Below are 22983 nucleotides of genomic sequence, written 5' to 3'. Positions count from 1 at the left end.
GACTTGATATAATGCGATCTTGATGTTATTTGGGTTATATACTAATATGACTCTTCAAAAGAATGTAAAATATTGATGCCTTATATTGAATGACAAAAGAAGGTTTACAAGAAAAGGAACAGAAAGTCAATTGGAAAGGCCGGCTTACCAGTTGATACAAATCCTACAGTGAGTAATATCTGCATTATAAACAGGCAAAAGAGAATGTTAAGACTACAGTAGCAATATGTAAGGATGACGCTTCCTATTCTGAGTCTCTAGGCCTATAAAGCCAAATATGAAAGATGAACTGGTCTACAAGTCCAGGAAGTATTTATTTCAATTTCAACTGTGTAGATGGTTGCTTAATATGGTGTCCACCTATAGAAGAAACAAGCAAAACTACTTATCTATTCAATTTCTTAGATAATCATAATTTCATTTTACAAGGATAAAAGACTAGGAACCAAAGCAAATGTACAGATATGGAAAACCTCGGAAACATAACTGAAAGCAAATCTGAATAATCAATGTTAAAATCAAATAGATATACTGCTCAAAATAATCTCTCAAATAACTTCATCGAAATAGTTCTAGGCATTCTGCTTATGTAAGGAACAGAAAGAAGCTGAATACAAATCTCAACCATCCCATCTGATTGACAGATATTTCAGCAAAGCTTCATACCAACTTGAAGAGCACAAAAGACAATGGAAATAATTATACTGTAAACAAGGAGTTGACCTCATGGAAAGCCTATAAATAGAAGAAAAATCAACCTCATTTAGCACCAATTCGATCTCTCAAGAAGAAGTTTGAGCTGAACCTGGGAACATCAAGGAAGCAAGAGTGAAGGTCAAGAAAGCAAGGAGAAATCAAGAAGAAAGAAATTTTGTTTTTGAGCCTGTTACCCACCAACTGTAGGTGACACCCATAGGAGAATTTTTCCTCCTAGATGGTCCTCAGCCGGCAACCAGCAACCCCTTGCAACCACAAGATAGCTCGATGTGCCACCATCTCCACCACCTGAGCCAACCATTATGCATCTTCACCCATCTATTATGATCGTATGTTTGAAGGTGGGTCTTCCAACCCTGAAGGAATGGCTTTCATTATGTAGTCGAGTATTTTTGCTTACGTATCATGGACACTTTTGGGCATGGATTAGTGGGGGAATTCAACGAAAAGAATGGGCTTGGTTTGTACTCTTGTCCCCTTGTCCAAGTTGGAAGTTAACCTTGTATACTAGTTCGATGGGATTTCCTTTATTGCTTACTAGCTTTAGGAGTGCCACTACATGGGAAATCCCAATTTTGGTTCTGTGGCCCCGCCTCCCGACACCACATACATCATTCCCCTCAGCTCATTATGACCCCTTTTCACATATCTCCCGTCTGGGTCCACATTTTCCCATTGAGTCCACAACGAGTTAGCTTCGCCTTCACCTCGTCCACACTTTGGGTTGGGCTTGGAATAATGCCCCAGAGGTAGATGCAGATAAAAAAAAAAGTAAAAAGCATATTTTGGCCACTCTCAATAGGAAATGTACCATAAAATGCAATAGATGGCCAGGACATACAAATTTAGCACGTGGCCAAAAGCCAACATGATCTCTACCTCCTATCATTATGGCCATCATCCTAGTTCCTAGGGCCACTATATTGGCCACTTGCATCATTGAGGAACCCATGATTGCCCCAACCCCTGGTGGGCGATGAACTACCCAACCTCAAGGGGTTATTTACTGCTATACCATTCGTCTCATGCTCTCATCCCCTAAAGCCACGAGAAGTTATAAAAGAAAAATCAATAAAAGGCAAAAGGCATATGAAAAAGGGTGGAAAAACAAAGGTCGAGGTAACTCGTGCCATGATTTCTCCCTCCTACATCTATACACCCAAGTGTGGTCTTTCCTCATCGTAGCTACCCTTGTACCATGGCATGTGGCTTGGAGCCTTCCCTTGATGCCACACTTTGTTCCATCATTATATCACATGACACCTATCACTCCCTGAGAGGTTGAAACCACCTAATAAGGTGCTTGATTAACCTCCTACTTGAACTTTGAGACATCTATACACTCTAAAGCCCATTATAGAAGGGCATGCCACTACGGAGAGCCCACTTGGTTCGATGATTTCTAAGCTCAGTTGCTCAATTACACAAATGATTTGTTGTACTATAAAGTGAGGAGATGCATTGGATTTTATACAGGATTGCAAGTGGGTCTTCATCTTGGGGTTTGGTCTCCGTATATGGGGTCCAAGCCCTCCAGAAGGTCATATTGGCATTTGTAGGGTGTGCGTTGAGAGCCATGGGCCTCCACTATTGCTGAGACTCCATAGCCATGCCATGGGACCCTTCAGTACCATTCATTGCTCGTTCATGATCCACTTGTTTGATGATGATGCTCCTGGACCACCTTGCCCAGGTAGCTACACAGTTGCACAAAACACTTGGCAGTTGATCCAAGGCCCAGATGAGGTTGTCTCTCACCACGGGAGACAAAGGGAAGGCTTGCGTCATTGTTCCATCCCTTGAAGATGGGATACAGGCTTGTTCGATTTAATTGGAGACCCATGAGGATGATTTTGTGCCCCCACAGCTACTTGGAGCAACACAAGTCATTTGCTTGGGAGATCAAGGGGCCATCCCCTTTGTGTTGATTTGGGGTAGCATCGGATGTGCTCTAGCCACGAAATTTGGTGGAGAGGTTGGGGCATATGAGATCTCCAATACCCAGAAAGGGTTTGGGCAGATTCTAAACAAATCAGGAGATATTAAAATAATTAATATTTTTAATGGAGTCCCTGAGTCTAAACTTAGGGAAAATAAAATATTAATGTGTATGAATATGAATCTGTGTTAGAATGGTCCAAAAGACATGGATCAAGCCAGATCTAATCTTAGTCGTTGATTAGGGACTTAATCTCGGCCGTTGAGATGTCAACAGGAAAAGTATAAGAGGAGGCTTGAGGGTCACTTGGAGAATACACCAAAGTGATCAGTCATTCTATTCTCTAGAGCGGGGTTTGCTAAGAGAGATAGAATAGTGATCGGGAGTTGCAGCTGAGGGGCATTGAGTACAGAGAGGCAAAGATAGTGTCGGGAGAGCAGCGCAGTAGCTGGGGAGAGTGACATAGTAGCAGCCAGAGCTCATGCAGAGGTAGTCGGGAGCTGCGCAGACCCTCAGAGAGGCCATTATTGCTAACACAGAGGGCCAAAATGCTGACGTGGGGCCTCCTAAGGCTGACACAGACCCATTTGAGGTGACGCAGGGCCAACGCTGGGAAAAGAGGGGCTGATGCAGTCCAGAAAATGCTGACACTATGGTTTCTGGGGCAGATTGGAGCTAAGGAGTTGCCAAAAGGATTATCCAAGGTTTCAGCTAGGATATTTGTCTCAAACTGAGAGGTGTTACTGCCAAGGAAATTCTCTGCTAGGTAGGCCAGTTTCGGCACCCAGATTGTACTCTGATATTGCTTAAGAAAACCCTCAGATAGCTGCACCAGTTTTCCCACATTGGGTTTTTCCGGGGACATTGGTCCAAAAATAACGATGTCATTTGGTCTGATTGTTTCTGTTTCTTTCAGTTGTTGATATGTAATATGTTGAGCATGCACTAGTGTTTATTTTCAGTATTTACATTGTAAATAACTTGTCAAATAACAGAACAAGTAGGTAGCAATAAATCAGATAAAGTGCATGGAGGGTTTCTAGCTAGTAGACTTAGCAAGTTCAACATGGTATCAAAGCGTGATTGCTGATCACAGGAGGACTAAATGACATTAGCCAAGTGGAGAAATAGCAGCAGAAAACAGTTGTCCCGAGGTAACAAAAGTTGTTTCTAGCAACGCAGAAGCCAAGGAGTGTGACGCAGAGCCAGCCAGGGCCATGTAGAGGAAGTCGAGAACTGCGCAGAGCCTCGGAGAGGCCAACATTGCTGACACAGAGGGCCAGAGGGCTGACACAAGGCATCCCAGTGCTGACGCAGTGCATCCCAGGGCTGACGCAAACCCATCCAGGGTGACGCAGGGCCAGCGTGAGGCAGAGAAGGGCTGACGCAGTCCACAGATAGTCAATTGTTGGTGTCTAGAAGGTTGCAGGAATATTGCAGAGTGGAGCTAGTGAGGTACTGTAGTCAAAACAGTACCTGAGAGAGCAAAGCCAGAGGAGTTGTTACCAAGGGTTTCTAGCCGAGGAACCCAAATCAACAGTGTAGTTGCACAAGACAATCAGAGTAGGGAACATCTCGACAAGCGGTAGAAAGATTTCCAGGAGGGCAATCAGGACTCAAAGGGAGTCCATAAGAGAACTTCCAGACGAGAAGTAGAGACTTAGAGGAGTAGAACAGAGAACTTCTAGGAGGGAAGTAGAGGAGCATCATGGCACTACATGGGGTAAAAGACCAAGATAGACTTGACAAAGCATCAAACTTCGCAGTCTGGAAAGCCAGAATCTTATCCATGCTTGACAAGAATCGTGTCAAGAACTTTGCCTTGAAGGTAATCGTTGTCCCAGTCGACCTGAGTGATAATGGCAGGTACGAGGATGCGATGGCAAGGGCCAAGAACATCATCCTTGACGGGGTCAAGGATCATGTAGTACCAAACATATCCAAGAAGGAAACAACATTTGAGATGTGGGAGGCTCTCAAGAAGCTGTACCAGCATACTTCTGTGCAGAGAACGAAGCTACTTGAGAATCAGATGAAGTCGTATCAGATGAGGAAGGGAAAATCAATTGACACCTTCCTCGGAGGACTAAATGAGATCAGAGATCAGTTGACTGCTATAGTGGCGACACCGGATCGGGAGCTTATGGTGAGGACATCCCTGAATGTTGTCTCAGAAGATTGGGAAGTGTTTGTCCAGAGTATACTAGGCAGAGGGACAATTCCATCGTGGGACGAGATGTCAGCAGCTCTTCGCCAGGAAGAGATCATACGGCAGTCGAAGATAGGTAGCAACAGCAAAGGGATCAAAGTCAAGCAGGAGGAAGAAGATGTGGCCCTAGCATCTGAGGGAAAGCAAGAAAAGTGGAAGAAGAAAGATCTCTCCAAGATCAAGTGCTTCCACTGTGGGGAGCTAGGTCATTATGCAACCCAGTGCCCAAGGAAGAAGAGTAAGGGAGAGTCTTCCGAGACTAAGGCAGTGCCAGCACACGCAGAGAAGGAAGTTTTGACAAACGATGATTGTGCCATGAGTGCACATGCACCACTTGAGCGGAAGTGGGGAGACATCGAGTTGTAGTTAGGTGCACTACAGGCGATGAGGGGCAGGATACTTGAGGTACCTAGCCTCTTGGATTAGACCTTGCTACGGAAGCCCCGTCGAGGAGTAACAGGACTGGCTGAGTGGGTAGAGACGAATGCGGATGGAGTGGCAAAGGGAGCTACAGTGCAGGAGTCCAAAGACAGCGCAGAGCTAGCAGGCTACAGCAATGCGAGAGGCACAGGAGTGTTGCACCAGTGCAGGAAGGCACAGAGAGGTGTGCAACGGTGCGAGCTGCAAGGAGTTGTTGCAGTAGCGCAAAGGTCAAAGAGGGAGCACTTGTCAGCAACAGAGGGAGCTTCAGCATCAGTCAGTGTCTCTAGCCCAACAGGGAGGTCAGTTGGGAGATCAATTACTTACTTCTCAGTAATTGAGTTGCAGTGCGGCAATTGGCAGCACGATGCAGCATGATGGGAGGAGGTGCAGTGCGGATGCAGATGGGAGAAAGGACCAGCAACAGCACGGATGCAGAGGGAGTTGTCATACAGATGCAACAGTGGCAGTGGCAGAACCATGGGCAGCGTTATAGGAGGCAGCAGTGCAAAGGATGTTGGACAAGAAGGCCTAGCATCAGCATAAGTACCGATGCTGGATGAACAGGAAGGCCTAGCATCAGCACAAGTACTGAGTGAGGAGTATTACTAGAGCACAGTCCTCGCTAAGAGGGAGTGTTGATTGGGATAGCATCGGATGTGCTCTAGCCACGAAATTTGGTGGAGAGGTTGGGGCACATGAGATCTCCAATACCCAGAAAGGGTTTGGGCAAATTCTAAGCAGATCAAGAGATATTAAAATAATTAATATTTTTAATGGAGTCCCTAAGTCTAAACTTAGGGTAAATAAAATATGTAATATCCCTCCCCTTAATAATAAACAATAAATAATAAAAATAACAAATAATAATATAATAATAAAAATAAATAATGCAAATATAGTAATTAATAATAATAAATAAATCACTTAATAATAAATAAAAAATAATAAAGATAATAAATCATAAATGTTAAATAATAAATGACATTAAAAATATATACAAGAAAATAAATAAAAAATAATAAAAAATAAAAATAGTAATAACCATACTAAAACTCTAAATAAGAATAAATAGAAATAAAACAAGAAAACTATCAAAAAGAAGGAAATAAAACAAGAAAGCTAAAAATCAAAAGAAAGTAAATAAATAAAACAAGAAAGCTAAAAATCAAAAGAAAGTTGCATGTAGACACATGGAGTGTGTGCATGTGGTTCCCCTTTCAATATTGTTCTATTTAATAGATGGTGAGGAAGATGAGAGGCATTCTTGCATTCCATCTTTCCGAGATTCTATCTTTCATTCTCTTGGGAGAATGGTGTTCTAAGACATAGGAGTCACTGGCAGTAGTACGTTGATTGAGGGCTCGGGGGTGACCAGTTGTAGCAAATCCTTGCACAATTGAGCCTACGGTTGGGTGGAGAGTCGTCCCCAAAACCTTGTTGCGGTAAGCCTACTTCTACCGCAGGTAAGCATTATTCTTAGTTGAATTTAGTTTATTACTTATATGTTTATTTGGCTATGTAAGTGCCACCCTGATTTAAATTTAATGTTAACTAGAAAAGTTAAGTAGATATTTATTTTGGGCTGTTACAAAATATTAATGTGTATTAATATGAATTTGTGTTAGAATGGTCCAAAAGACATGGATCAAGCCAGATCTAATCTTAGTTGTTGATTAGGGACTTAATCTTAGCCATTGAGATGTCAACAGGAAAAGTATAAGAGGAGGCTTGAGGGTCACTTGGAGAATACACCAGAGTGATCAGTCATTATATTCTTTAGAGCAGGGTTTGCTAAGAGAGATAGAATTAGTGATCGGGAGTTGCAGCTGAAGGGCATTGAGTACAGAGAGGCAGAGATAGTGTCGGGAGAGCAGCGCAATAGCCAGGGAGAGTGACGTAGTAGTAGCCAGAGCTCACGCAGATGTAGCAGGGAGCTGCACAGAGCCTCAGAGAAGCCAGTGTTACTGACGCAGAGGGCCAGAAGGCTGACGCAGGGCCTCCTAAGGCTGACGCAGACCAACGCTGGGCAGAGAGGAGCTGACGAAGTCCAAAAAATGCTGACACTGTGGTTTCTGGGGCAGATTAGAGCTAAGGAGCTGCCGAAAGGATTATCCGGGGTTTCAGCTAGGAGATTTGTCAGAGGTATCACTGCCAAGGAAATTCTCTATTGGGTAGGCCAGTTTCAGCACCCACATTGTACTCTGATATTGCTTAATAAGAAAACCCTCAGATAGCTGCACCAGTTTTCCCACATTGGGTTTTTCCGGGGACATTGGTCCAAAAATAACGGTGTCAGTTGATGTGATTGCTTTTGTTTCTTTCAATTGTTGATCTGTAATATGTTGAGCATGCACTAGTGTTTATTTTTAGTATTTACATTGTAAAAAACTTATTGAGTAACGAAACAAGTAGGTACGAATAAATCAGATAAAGTGCATGGAGGGTTTCTAGCTAGGTAGACTTAGAAACTTCAACACTTTGTGGTAGTGTTTTTGTGGCAATGGTGTACCAAAAGACACCTCCTTAACAGTTGGTTGTTCCCTACAAAGGATCACAGATAGAGTTGGTTTTGTTAGTGAACAGACTTAGATAAACAAAGCATTGCAAATAGTGAAAACAATGCATATACAAACACAAACTAAAACAAAGATGAATACACATACAGTGCTCAATGGAGTAAACAAGTCAACAAAATAATGGAAAAAGCTCCATTTATTTGATTGTTGGTAGTAGAGGTTGAATACAATAAATGAATATTAGACACTTGAAGACAATTCTTTGAGCTATGGTGCTCAATAACCCTCAGCAAGGGGGGTTCTTTTCCTCAATCTCTTTGCACGTTTCTCCTCTCTCTCAAAGAAGTATGAAGACTCTCCAATGGTGGAATCTTCTCCTCTCACTAAGAGGATGGATTGCTTAGAAGCAATATGGCCAACATGTTAGTGCTCTTACTTTCTTTGGCTTCAACAATGGAATGTTGGTTTGCTCTAATAGCTATTTGGTGAGAATAACAATGTCTCATACTATGGTTCTCCCATAGCCTATTTATCTAGAATTTTTGAATCCATCTTCCCTCTCTTCGTTCATGCATGACAATGACTCATGAGTAGGACGAGATGATTCCATTGAGGGCTGCATATCTTTAGGGTGACTCGAATTTGGTTGTTTTGGACTAAGATCTTGCCAGGGACTCGCCTCCAAGTGTGTGAAGTGGTCCCAAATTCACTGATTCATCCATTTCTTCGATAGCATGGTTTTTGAAGAAAATTTCGTACGCATGGCTATCGAAGCCAAAGCGTCCTCAATTTCTTAACCTTATAAACTTTGGACCTTAGGGGAAATTAAATTTTTTTAACTTCATGATGCCTTCAGCTGGAAAATATTCACTTTTGCATTCTACTAGACGTCTTTTAGCGTCTTCTAGATTGTGCTAATATGTGTACGATTTTTTGGTGTTAACAGTTGCCCCCTGATGTATGGCGTTAGGGGCAAACGTATAGCTGAAATACATCACATTTTCTATTCTGACGGAGAAGTTGATCAAATTTTTCGAGAGAAAGGATAACTTGTTATGGAGATGAGTAGAGAAACCCCTTGACTGAGTATAAAGGATAACCATGCTCTGAAGAAAACCAAAAGAGTAAAAAAAATGTCTATACAAAGCGAGCATGTCCCATGCTCGTTATGATAACTAGTGACGAATTATTACAATCGAACAAGAAATGGTTTTTCCCAGTCAACATTATGGTGGTTGACATGGTAATGGCTAGTGATGATAATTCTTGACGCCCTCAAGGGCGCTTCTTGGACAAATAGACTGAATTTGGTTCCCCCAGGCATAACAAAGGTGAAGCATTGTTGAATAAGGTGTTGAGGTATGTATGGGTCTTCGAAATTGGGACCTCCCCTGTATCATGATGTGAGCACTGTTGAATGAGGTGCATAATGATGCGAGGGTCTTTGACTAAATGAAAGAACTGCAATGGTCATTAAGTATAGTAGCACCTTGAGATGAAAACTTGTGTTGGTGTCGAATGTCAAGGGGCAGATGACATCAATGGGCAATAGTGATTCTCATTGTGACACCCGGGGATATACCTTCAAGGGAGGAGTATCCAAGGTACTGCCTCCATCTTAGAATACGAGTGTTGAAGTCGACTACCCGACATGCTGTGTCAAGGAATCAATATAAGGTGTAACTAGATTGTAATAGTGTGGGTCGGACAAGGCATGATAATGAGAACTGACGATATTAGTCTGTATGGACAATTGGCCTGAGGTCAAAGCTATTATGCAAATGGTGGCAATCAAAACACGTTTGCTGATAGGGATGGCCTTGGACTCTACAGGATTTCCAGGGTGGGTGTAAGTATGTCCTTACTAGCATAAAGATGGTAAATGACTGTGTGTGATGTGCAAGCTCTGACCAAGGGTGACTAGAAACTGTCGTCGGATAGAAGACATGAAAATATGGGTGGGAGTCTTTTTCCTAAGAAAAATCTTTGTACACTTGCCAAAAGAATATGAAGGTGACTTGGATGTACAGACACAGAGACGGGTGCCCCATGATAATGGTGTCCAGTAAGGAGGTGTGGTGTTTTTGCTGAGGGCGAGGGCCCCATTGGTTGGTCTCTGTGTTGGGTTGGTGAGGCGGATGAAGTGATGCAGATGGTCTATGTAATATCAATGGATGATACGCCAAATGTAGAACGCGGTGGTGCATCCATCTTAATCTGTCATAAAGTATTAGGGATGGCCATGGAATGAGGTGGATGGGCGATGCATGCAGCAGAATGAGGTTGATCTTCAAGTCATGTAAGTGGAGTGATTCTCAGGCCTGAGTCGATGGTCATGGCTCCTGATATTTAATAGGGGTATATAAACATGACGTGAGCCATGAGTGTGAGGACTCTATCGACCAGCATGGATGTTTATCATATGCAAGGCGAGAAGGTGATAAACATTGTCGAGATGATGGACCCTATGGTGCATTTTTGTAACGACCTATCTATAAAATATAGAGAACACAAGAATAATAGCAGGCATACGATGCATGTATATGATAGCTACATATGCATGTGTCGCATACACCGCACTAGTATTTATATACTAAATTAACTATAAGTATTAAAAATCATGACACTTCTTCAAATAGAAGTTCTATTCACCCATCAACACCCATATTGCTCAATGTATCATGATTAATGGGTAGATACTAAATTTAAAATGTATAATGTAAACATAACTATAAAAGGGTATATGTAAAAAATTAATCTAAATCTTAAAATGGTTATATAATTATATATTTTAGATTATTAATAAGATTATAATAATAATATGATAAATTAATAAAACTAAGGTTATGATTTTATATTAAAAGAAATATAGTTACTAAACCATAAAAGAAATATATTTTATTAATAAAGAAATATAATTAATTAAATTATAAATGAAATATATATGTACGTGACCATAAGAGAGATATATGATACGTGACAGGGAAGGTGTCATGGAAAGGCTAAGCGGTGGGCTGCTGGAGGAAGGGCGGCCACCGCCAAGAAACGAGATAAAAACTACCAAGCAGAATTTTAGAAGGGAACCGGGAGGAAGAAAAAGAATAGAGGAAAGGGAAACTGAGGGAGGAAGGATGTCATAAACTGAAGTTACCAGCAGGAAGAGCGCGGGTTGTTCCGAGGTTTCTGGGCATAGGGGAACGGTGTGCTTCAACTAAGAAGCTTACTGGACTGAGTAGCCAGGTTCTGCACAGTTTGGCTGGGTCGATTCGGTCTTTTGGTAACCGAATCAGAGTAGTTGCAGATATCAGCAACCGCAAGTGCACAGGTAAGTACTTTCATAAATTCTGTTAGTTAATTTGTAAGATTTTAGAAAATTAATTATAGGTTCAGGATTAAAAAACCCCTTTACTGTATTTGCATCTGTTTTACGGTCTTTACAATTTTGGAGAGATGATGTCGGATATGCAAACCTTAAGAGAAAGCATGTCATGCTAAGTGGTGAATGATACCTGCTCTGTTATTTGTCTATCGGGGTGTTGGTCGAAGTGGGTTGTTCGTGATGTACTTGCAATATCCACGGCCAAGACCCCAAGTGAAAGCATATTTTTGAAACATATAAATAATCTGTGATAGATTGAATGATATGAATTAAAGAACAAGAGAAGGCGCACCTGAAATGATTTTCTGAGCATGCAGCGGGTCCAAAAATGAGTTTTGGCAATCACTAGAATGAAAAGTTCCAAGATGGAGATGGTGTTTACATTGATGAGTACTTGATCCTGCAGTCGTGCTAGGCCAAACAAGCAATCACCTTCATCCAAGTTGTTGTAGATTTCCATCAAAAAAGACACATCCGCATTCGCAAATGCTCCACTGAGCCCTACTACTGGATTAAATGACCCTAACTTGCCCTGTACATGTGTCTGAAAGTATAGTAATGAACAAGCATAAGCCTGGAATCAAAAGGTCTCTGCAAGCTGTTGATTTGGGGTAGCATTGGATGTGCTCTAGCCACGAAATTTGGTGGAGAGGTTGGGGCACATAAGATCTCCAATACCCAGAAAGGGTTTGGGCAGATTCTAAACAAATCAGGACATATTAAATTAATTAATATTTTTAATGGAGTCCCTAAGTCTAAACTTAGGGAAAATAAAACATTAATGTGTATTAATATGAATCTGTGTTAAAGTGGTCCAAAAGACATGGATCAAGCCAGATCTAATCTTAACCATTGATTAGGGACTTAATCTCGGTCATTGATACGTCAACAGGAAAAGTATAAGAGGAGGCTTGAGGGTTACTTGGAGAGTGCACCAGAGTGATTAGTCATTCTATTCTCTAGAGCGGAGTTTGCTAAGAGAGATAGAATCAGTGGTCGGGAGAGCAGTTAAGGGGCATTGAGTACAGAGAAACAGAGAAGGCAGAGATTGTGCCAGGAGAGCAGTGCAGCAGCCAAGGAGGGTGACGCAGAGCTAGCAAGGGCTCATGCAGGGCCACGCAGAGGCTGCCAAGTACTACGCAAAGCAAAAGAGGGGTCAGCGCAGCTGACGCAGAGGCTCCCAGAACTGACGCAGGGCCTCCTGGGGCTAGCGCAAGCCAATAAAGGCTAACGCAGGGCCTCCTGGGGCTAGCGCAGGCCAATAAAGGCTAACGCAGGGCCAGCGTGAGACAGGGAGAGGCTAACATAGTCCAGATTGGGCAAAAGCTGGCATTGCAGAGCAGTGTTGTGCTGAGGAATTTCTAGAAGGATTTTCCGGGCTTTCAGCCAGGAGATTTCTCTCAAACTGTGAGGTATAGCTGCTAAGGAAATTCTCCATTGGGTAGGTCAGTTTCGACACCCAGATTGTACTTTGATATTGCTTAATAAGAAAACCCTCAGATAGCTACACTGGTTTTCCCACATTGGGTTTTTTCGGGGACATTGGTCCAAAAATAATGGTGTCATGTGGTGTGTTTGTTCTTGTTTCTTTTAGTTGTTGATCTGTAATATGTTGAGCATGCACTGGTGTTTATTTTCAGTATTTACTTTGTAAATAACTTGTTAAAGAAAAATAACAAGTAGGTAGGAATAAATCAGAAAAGGTGCATGAAGGGTTTCTAAACTAAGTAAACTTAGAAACTTCAACATGGTATCAGAGCATGATTGCAGATCACAAGAGGACTAAAAGACATCAGCCAAGTGGAGCAATAGCAGCAGAAAACAGTTGTCCCAAGGTGACAGAAGTTGTTTCTAGCAGCGCAAAAGCCAAGAAGTGTGACGCAGAGCCAACCAGAGCCACGCAGAAGAAGCCGGGAGTTGTGCAGAGCCTCAAAGAGGCCAGCGTTGCTGACACAGAGGGCCAGAGGGCTAACGCAGGGCATCCCAGTGCTGACGCAAACCCATCTGGGGTGATGCAGAGCTGGTGTGAGGCAGAGAGGGGCTAACGCAGTTCATAGAGAGGCAGTTGCTGGAGTCTAGAAGGCTGCAGAAATATTGCAGAGTGGAACTGGTGAGGTACTGTAGTCAGAACAGTACCTGACAGAGCAGGGCTAGAGGAGTTGCTACCAAGGGTTTCTAGCCGAGGAACCTAGATCAGCAGTGCAGTTGCACAAGACGAACAAAGCAAGGGGCATCTCAACAAGCGGCAAAAGGATTTCCAGGAGGGAAATTAGGACTCAGAGGGAGTCCAGAAGAGAACTTCCAGACGGGAAATAGAGACTCAGAGGAGTCAAACAGAGAACTTCTAGGAGGGAAGTAGAGGAGCGTCATGGCACTACACAAGGTAAGAGACTAGGATAGAGTAGACATAGCATCGAACTTCACAGTCTGGAAGGCCATAATCTTATCAGTGCTTGACAGGAATCGTGTCAAAAACTTCGCCTTGAAGGTTATAGCTATCCCAATCGACCCTAATGATAACAACAAGTACGAAGACGCGATGGCGAGGGCCATGTGCATTATCCTTTACGGGGTCAAGGATCATGTGGTACCACATATAGCCGAGAAGGAAACGGCAGTTGAGATGTGGGAGGCTCTCAAGAACATGTACCAGCATACTTTTGTGCAGAGAAGAATGCTGCTTGAGAACCAGATGAGGTCGTATCAAATGAAGAAGGGTTAATCGATTGACTCCTTCCTCGGAGGACTGAATCAGATCAGAGATCAGTTGATTGCTATAGGAACGACACCGGATCAGAAGCTTATGGTGAGGACAGCCCTAAATGTTGTCTCAGAAGAGTGGGAAGTGTTTGTCCAGAGCATCCTGGGCAGAGGGACTCTCCTACCTTGGGATGAGATGTGGGCAGCTCTTCGCCAGGAAGAGATCAGATGGTAGTCAAAGACAAGTAGCAGCAGCAAAGGGATCAAGGTCAAGCAGGAGGAGGAGGATGTGGCCCTAGCATCTGAGGGAAAGCAGGAGAAGCAAAAGAAGAAAGATCTCTCCAAGGTCAAGTGCTTCCATTGTGGGGAGATGGGTCATTATGCGACCCAGTGCCCAAGGAAGAAGAGTAAGGGAGAGTCTTCCGAGACTAAGGAAGTGTCAACACGGGCAAAGAAGGAAGTTTTGACAAACAATGACTGTGCCATGAGGGCACACGCACCACTTGAGTGGAAGTGGGGAGACATTGAGCTGTAGTCAGGCGAACTACAAGCGATGAGGGGCAGAATCCTCAAGGTACCCAGCCTCTTGGATTAGACCTTGCTACGGGAGCCCCGACAGGGAGTAGCGGGACTGGCTGGGTGGGTAAAGACAGATGCGAATGGAGTGGCAGAGGGAGCTACAATGCAGGAGTCCCGAGACAGCGCAGAGCTAGCAGGCTACAGCAGTGCGAGAGGCACAGGAGTGTTGCACTAGTGCAGGAAGGCACAAAGAGGTGTGCAACAGTGCGAGAAGCAGGGAGTTGTTGAAGCAGCACAAAGGTCAGAGAGAGGGAGCACTTGTCAGTGGCAGAGGGAGCTTCAGCATCATCGGGTGTTTCTAGCCCAACAGGAAGGTCAGTTGGGAGATCAATTACTTACTTCTCAGTAAGTGAGTTGCATTGCAGCAGTGGGCAGCACGATGCAGCATGATGAGAGGAGGCGTAGTGCAAATGCAGTGCTGGTAGAAAGGACCAGTAGCAGCACGGATGCAGAGGGAGCTGTCGTACAGATGCAGCAGTGGCAGTGGCAGAACCGTGGGCAGCAGTACAAGAGGCAGCAGTGCAGAGGATGTTAGACAGGAAGGCCTAGCATCAACAAAAGTACCGATGCCAGATGATCAGAGTAATACTCAGTGAGGAGTATTGCTAGAGCACAGTGCTCGCTAAGAGGGAGTGTTGATTTGGGGTAGCATCGAATGTGCTCTAGCCACGAAATTTGGTGGAGTGGTTGGGGCACATGAGATCTCCAATACCCAAAAAGGGTTTGGGCAAATTCTAAACAGATTAGGAGATATTAAAATAATTAATATTTTTAATGGAGTACCTAAGTTTAAACATAGGGAAAATAAAATATTAATGTGTATTAATATGAATCTGTGTTAGAGTGATCCAAAAAACATGGATCAAGCCAGATCTAATCGTAGTTGTTGATTAGGGACTTAATCTCTGTCGTTGAATCATCAACAGGAAAAGTATAAGAGGAGGCTTGAGGTTCACTTGGAGATCACACCAGATGATCAGTCATTCTATTCTCTAGAGCAGGATTTGCTAAGAGAGATAGAATCAGTGATCAGGAGAGCAGCTGAGGGGCATTCAGTACAGAGAAGGCAGAGATTGTGTCGGGACAGCAGTGCAGCAACCAAGTAGGGTGACGCAGAGCTAGCAAGGGCTCACGCAGGGCCACACAGAGGCAACCAAGTGTTGCGCAGAGCACAAGAGGGGCCAGCGCAGCTAACGCAGAGGCTCCCAGAGCTGACAGAGGACCTCCTAGGGCTGACACAAGCCAAGAAAGGCTGACGTAGGGCCAGCGTGAGACAGGGAGAGGCTGACGTAGTCCAAATTGGCCAGACGTTGGGGATGCAGAGCAATGTTGTGCTGAGGAACTACCAGAAGGATTTTCCGAGGTTTCAGCCAGGAGATTTCTCTCAAACTATGAGGTATCGCTGCTAAGGAAATTCTCTGTTGGGTAGGCCAGTTTCAGCACCCAAATTGTACTCTGATATTGCTTAATAAGAAAACCCTCAAATAGCTGCACCGGTTTTCCCACATTTGGTTTTTCCGGGGACATTGGTCCAAAAATAATGTTGTTATGTGGTGTGTTTGTTCTTGTTTCTTTAGTGTTGATCTGTAATATGTTGAGCATGCACTAGTGTTTATTTTCAGTATTTATTTTGTAAATAACTTGTTAAAGAAAAATAACAAGTAGGTAGGAATAAATCAGAAAAGGTGCATGAAGGGTTTCTAAACAAAGTAAACTTAGAAACTTCAACACAAGCATCACCTTAGGAACAACTACTAATAGTTCTATGACATGATTACAATGAATTGTAATATTGTCAAAGTCGAGTTTTGACTCAGTTTGAGTTTTCTTCAGTGCAACTTTACAATTGGCAATAGCCTCTACAGACTGACAAAGAACCAATCCCTCTTTTAGATCATCAAGTCACTGACCAAGGTTGTCCAGTAAGGTAAAGACTGTTTGAATGAAGAGTTCACTTTGTCCAGCTCCTCCATTGTCACTACCACTAAGCAATACATCTTGCCTAGTTCTGTGACCAGCAACTTTATTACTTTCTAATTTGGCTTCCGCAAGAGCAGATAGAATTTCCTTTGCCACACTTTGTTGTGTCAGAAGATTAGGATTTGACTCAAGACTAGCCAACGTGCTAGTATTTTGCAAAACATTTTCAGACTGCATATTTTCAAACTGAATAGAAGGTAATTGTCCATCAGAAGTGGATACCTTATTATTCTTAGTTGACTTGTCATCAACACCACCAACAACCTCTGACTTGCCATCAACACCACAAGCAACCTCTATCTTGTCATCAACAGCACCAACAACTTGTGTTGTACTCGTCATCTTTTCAAGGTATTGAAAAAAAAAACTCCTTTTTTTTCATTGTTTCAGTTTTAGGTTACTTTTGCTCCCCAAAAGACTCTAATAGTTCAATTTCAAGCTGACTCAGATGTGGTTGATCTTCCTGAGTTGTAATCCTAGCCACATTTTTGTGGTCATCAATAGCATGTTGGTAACCAGGTTGCTCATTTATTTCTTCATCCGATAAAATATTATATGGTCCCATATCACAATCAACACTAACTACAATCTATAGATCTACCTCTGACAGCTTCATAATATACCCTATAATATTCTTAGCGGAAACGTCAGTATCACTGTTGTCTTTGTGCTTGCTACCATTGAGATTGAGCTATACAGTGACAAACCACCGCAATAGGTGTCTGGAGAGTCCTTGCAAATACTACTGTTGTTTCCTTCCTCCATACCAATGTTGCACGAAGCGCCCCCCACCCCCCCCCCCGGCGGATCCAAGCCCCGAAGCGCGTCCCGTACGGAAGCGCCTAGGAAGCGTGGCCCGAAGCGGCGCTTCCGAATTCGGAAGCGCCGCTTCCTGTTTTTTAGCCGCTTCCTGGAATTTTGGAAGCGCGGTACGGAAGCGCCGCTTCCAGGCCTCCGAAGCGCGCTTCGTACGGCGCTTCGGGCCTCAGAAGCGTGGCGCTTCGGAGGAGGAAGCGTACGCTTCAGAAAGGAGGCCGCGCGCAAGGCAAAAAAACAATTTTTTTTTAATTTATGTTAACTTAACATAAAGGGGGTGGGTTAGGGTGAGGTTAGAGTGAGATTAAGGTGAGGAATGAAAAGAATAAAGCCCCCATTCATTCCTCATTTTCTCACTTTGAGTTTATGAGAGTTGGAGAAGAGAAGAGAGGAAAGGAGAGGAGAAGAGAGGAGAGCTTGGAGGAGTGAAGGAGGAGGAGCCAGTAGAAGGAGGAGGAGCTTGGAGCAAGAGCTTGGAAGACTTCATCTACAAGAGCTAAAGAGGTAAGTTCAAACCCCAAACTCCCTTATTTTTTTGACAATTTTTTTGTATTTTTCTCCTCCCTCTCCTACTCTTTCCCATTGTTTCTACTTGCTCCTTTACTTACAGGTTGTCCACCACCTATATCCATATTCCAAGATGGTGTTCTTTTGGCTTCTATGTATCATTCCACTCTTGGTTTTAATGATGGCAAGGGGGAATAGAAATAGAAGGGATGAAACACAAGAGGACAGTGGTCCCAATACCAGTGACCCAATGTATGATGAGGAGGAAGGGTTTGAAGAGGAAGGGGATGAACCTGAAGAGGACACTGAAACACAAGATGGGAAAGCTACATCAACACCCTTGTGGAACTATGTGACCAAACTTGATGCGGTAAAGGGTGGCGGATCTTACAAATTTGTGTGCCCTCATGGTTGTCATGAAGGAAAACCATATTGTGGTTCATATACCCGTTTGAGGAGGCATCTTTGTGGGGTGCTGGACAGTGATGAAAAAAAGGGTCCTGTGGGGGTACAAATTTGCCCAAACATTTTAGCTGAAGAAAGAAGAAAATACATCCAAACAGAGATGGTTGCACAACAAAAAAACAAGAAACAAAAAACTCATTCTGAATCAAGTGCAACCTCTAAATTTGGTAGCTGCTCATCTCCTCATGGTACTTCTGCAAGCTCTGGAGGTAGAAGAACAATAGGGGATTTCCTTAATGTTGCTGGGAGGGATGATGTGGATGGAAAGATAATCCATTTTCTTTGTGCTTGCGGTGTACCATTCAATGTGCTTCGCTCTCCCTATTGGCATGAAATGGTAAAGGCCATCAATGAAGCCCTAAAAGGATACAAGGCCCCCAACTATGAGAAAGCTAGAACAGTGTTATTAGAAAGAGAAAAAGCTAAGGTTCAAAGAGCTTTGACACATTTTACAAATGAGTGGGTAGATTCTGGGGTGTCCATTGTATCAGATGGGTGGACAAATATTAGAAACCAACATTTGATAAATGTTCTTGGTGTTTCTTCTAGTGGTGCAGTATTTATTACATGTCATGACTCCTCCTCCATCACTACATCTACACAAAACATTGCAGATCTCATATTGAAATCAATCAAAGATGTTGGTCTGAATAATGTGGTTCAAGTGATCACAGATAATGCAGCAAATTGTAAGGCAGCAGGAAAAACTATTGAGCGTATTCATCCACACATCTTTTGGTCCGGGTGCCTAGTTCACACATTGAACCTTTTGATGCATGATATTGTGAAGCACAAAGAATGTGGGTGGATTATTGAGCTTTACAGGAGAGGGAAGCAGCTCATTAAATTCATCACAGGGCATACAAGTGTAAACTACTTCTATGGCACTTACTCCAAGTTGCAGTTGCTTAAAATTGCAAAGACAAGATTTGCAAGTTATTACCTCACCTTTAGGCGGCTAGTGAAGGTGAGACAAGCTTTAACTAATCTGGTGTGTGCTGAAACATGGGATGAAATTAACACTGACATAGATGGTGCTAATGCAGCCAGGGACGCTGTTCTTGACAGTTACTTTTGGCCACAGGTTAAATATGTTTTGCAATTCACCAAACCAATTTATTACATGATCAAGTTTGCAGATTCAGATCGACCAGTAATTGGGGAGGTGTATGAGCAAATGGATAGCATGTTGGGGCATATTAAAGACATTGTTGAGCCTAGAGATACCACCTTGTACAATTATATTTGTGTAGAGGTGCAAAACCGATGGGAAATGCTAAATGTTCCATTGCATGCATTAGCATATGTTTTGACACCTAAATACTATCATCCATCATGGCTTTCAACACCAGCACCTGGGGGGGGAAGCAGGAGAAAACCACACCAAGATCAAGAGGTTCACAGAAAATATATGGCTGCATTGAGTAAATTAATCCCTAATGAGGAGGAGGCTGCATTGGTACGGAGACAGGTGAGCATCTATACACTTAACACTGGTCCATTTGGGAGCATGCATGCAATTAAAGATCGAGAGACTTTTTCTTCTCTCGAGTGGTGGAACATGCATCGAGGGGGTACTCCACTTCTACAGGCTTTGGCATTGCAGGCGCTATCACAGGTGGTAAACACTTCTACTGCAGAGAGGTGTTGGAGCTCTTATTCTTTCATCCACAGTGTTAAAAGGAACAGGTTGAGTTTAGACCGGGCAGAGAGCTTGGTTTATGTTCATTACAACTTGCGATTGTTGTCCCATTACTGTGAAGATGCAAAGTCTAATAAAGACCTGTTGATTTGGGACAAGAATCCAGAGGATCCCAATTTGGAGGATGGAGTGTTGCGATTAGAGCAATTAGAGGATGCTCTTATCCAGGTATGTCCATTGTGGTATGAATTTTCCAATTTTTCCTTATAAAGCATTTCTCTAATTCGTGTTTTTAATTTTTTTTGTTAACTAGTGTTTTTTTTTGCATAAATTTTTTGAGCGATTCCAGGATGATGATGATCATGTTGATATGCCACCCCCACCCCCATCTGGTCCCTTGGTTCCTAGGTTTCATGGGTCAACACCAACAGCAGGGGGTTCTTCTTCATCAGTTTCAGTGCCACTTCCACAACTTCCACCGGCACCATCTTCTTCATTGCCACCACGTGGAGGCCCCCGCCCGCTGACACTTAGACTTGTAGGCTTGTGCATTTGAGTTTTGAACCTTTTTTGTCTTGGCGGTGACCAAGTGACATATTTTGTAAACACTATTATTTGAATTTTGGACATGACAAATGTTGACAGTTGCTCACTTGCTAGATAAATCATAATATGCTCTATGTTTTATGTTTTATAATATGCTTGAATGTTTTATGTTTTATAATATGCTTAAAAATGTGATGTATGTTTGTAATAGCTAGAATATAGATGATTGTTGTACATACTCGTAACTACAATGGAATCATGGATGCCATATCTATCTTGATTTATGCAAAAATATGCATGTTTTCATGTCTTCTACAATTAATTTGCTATTTGGGATGTTTGTTTTGAGAATAAATGCAAAAAAATCTAAATATATATATATAGTAGACGCTTCCGCGGACGCTTCGCTTCCTAGATTTTTGGAAAATGACGCTTCTGCTTCGCTCTCGCTTCGTGCAACATTGCTCCATACCAAGAATACTTTCATTCTCTCCTTCATTTTCAGTATATCTAAAATTTGAATGACGTTGCTATTAGAAAGGGTGTCCCCTTACCTAAGACAACCATTTTGTTCCCTGAGATTTGGTTGTTTTCTTTCATCACCATTACCACTAGGTATGGTTTTACCTTCAGGATTTTCATTCTGTTCAGGAGGATATAGCCATGACCACTTTTTCGTGTGTGCCTTTATCCTTGCTCTAGCTTCTTCTGTACTTTGTTTTTCTGTCTTGGGCTCACCATTAGTATCACTTAATTTCTTTTTCTTGCAGCTAGCCCAAAAATCGTTCCATTTCCTTATACCTGCTTTTTGTTGTGTGCTCTTATCATCAGGTTCAAGAGCTTGATCCTCTGCATTTTCCTTAAATTCTAAAACTTTTCTGTCCAACTACTCTAATTTTGTAAGAGCCAATTTGTTCCAATACTGCAATCTTGCAATAGTTTTCACTTGTTTCTCTTCCAGCGTCTGCTGAGAATCTACATGCTCTTGCCAAAGAATGCTTCCAGTTGTATCCTAGGGCTGCTTATTACATTTAGGGTTTCAACAAAAATTCTTATTCATAAAATGAAATAGCAGTTCAATAAATAATAATGCTTTCTTCAACAACCAATTCAATACAATTCAACAGTTGAATTGAGGCTTCTGTGATCCATAATAGTTGCCAAAGTTGCTCAGTTCCACCATCGTAAATTGAGGGAAGCTATTGAGATTGAAAAGAAGCCGAGCAACCTCAATAGAGATGATGGCTGGAAAATCAATAGGTGTTGGACTCCAGCACTTTTTCTACCCCCTCCTTTTTTTTCTTCTTTTTTTTTTAGAATATATATGTATATATGCAACATTAACAATATTTAATAAATAATTTAATTAAATAAATAAATTACCTTTTAAGCTAACCTTTGAATTATTCTATTTATTTATATAGTATTTTATCCTAACTTTATAATTTTTATTATATATATATATATATATATATATATATATATATATATATTTGATTATTAATAAATAACTATTAAATCACTTTTTAAACTAACCATTATAAATTATTATTAAATTAATAAATGAAAATTCTCAACCTATTATTATGATTTTAATATATATATATATATATATGATGAATTAATTTAAATAAATATATTATTATTATTATTATTATTTTATTTATTTTTTTATTTTATTTTATTTATTTATTTTTTATATTTTTTTAACTAACCATTGAAATTATTTTACCTATTAATCCTAACCATTATCTTATTAACCTAATATTATAACTTTAATTAAAATATATATAAATATAAATATATATATATATATAAATAGATATATATATATATATATATATATATATATATATATATATATATATATATATATATATATAATTAATTTAAATAAATAACTAAATTTCTTTTTAAACCAACCATTAATATTAATTTAGTTATGTATTTTTACCTAATTTAACTTATTTCCATAAATAATATTAAGATAAATAATAATAAAAATAATAATAATATTAAAATAATTAGACCTGGGTCCTAAGGTCAAAATTAGCCGTTAGTCTATTTAGCCGTTGGAGACTCTGCTCAGACTATTTATCATGCTAAGCTGGATCTGTTTCTTCAACTTGTCCTGACGATGAACCACACTAGTTGGTTCGAAACGCGTCGACAAATGTTTGTCTACATGTGATTTACGCCGAAGTTATTCTTTCAACAATTCAACAGTACCAATAACCTTTAGATTCACAATTCCAATAGAATACAAATGAATTACCAATGTATCTAACCAAGTCTGAATTGCCCTAGAATAATCCTTAGACAGGAGAAAACCCCTTTCCAATCAAATTCTTTCTAACTCCGGATTCCTTCAGAAGCACTCCCGATTTATGTTGAGCGTCTCTGGTTTACACGGAGAATTCCGAGTCTTCTTCATTTTCTGGACCAAAATTTGTAATGCCTCAAATGATTGCTCTGAGCCCTCTTCAAGACTGTGAACCTCAAATTCAAATAACCCTCCGTATTTAGAAAGAGATCCCTAGTTACTTCAGTTCTGATGCAAGCTAT

General features: G+C 41.5%; 1 protein-coding gene across 3 annotated transcripts in view; it reads right to left on the bottom strand.

The window, feature by feature from the left end:
- LOC149190779 (uncharacterized) overlaps window positions 1–22983 on the bottom strand; it is a 325562-nt gene that overhangs the window by 546 nt on the left and 302033 nt on the right. For all 3 annotated transcript variants that reach the window (XM_089413441.1, XM_089413442.1, XM_089413440.1), the window contains one exon: window positions 149–179. In XM_089413441.1, the coding sequence (XP_089269567.1) occupies window positions 149–179 (31 nt within the window). The remainder of the gene's footprint in view (window positions 1–148; window positions 180–22983) is intronic.

Source organism: Pinus tabuliformis, chromosome 3_1 (assembly GCF_031772625.1).
Source record: "Pinus tabuliformis cultivar Carrire ecotype Pingquan chromosome 3_1, CPIR1, whole genome shotgun sequence".
Taxonomy (NCBI): Eukaryota; Viridiplantae; Streptophyta; class Pinopsida; order Pinales; family Pinaceae; genus Pinus; species Pinus tabuliformis.
The sequence above is the reverse complement of the archived record's forward strand: the minus strand, read 5'-3'. Positions and strand labels throughout refer to the sequence as shown.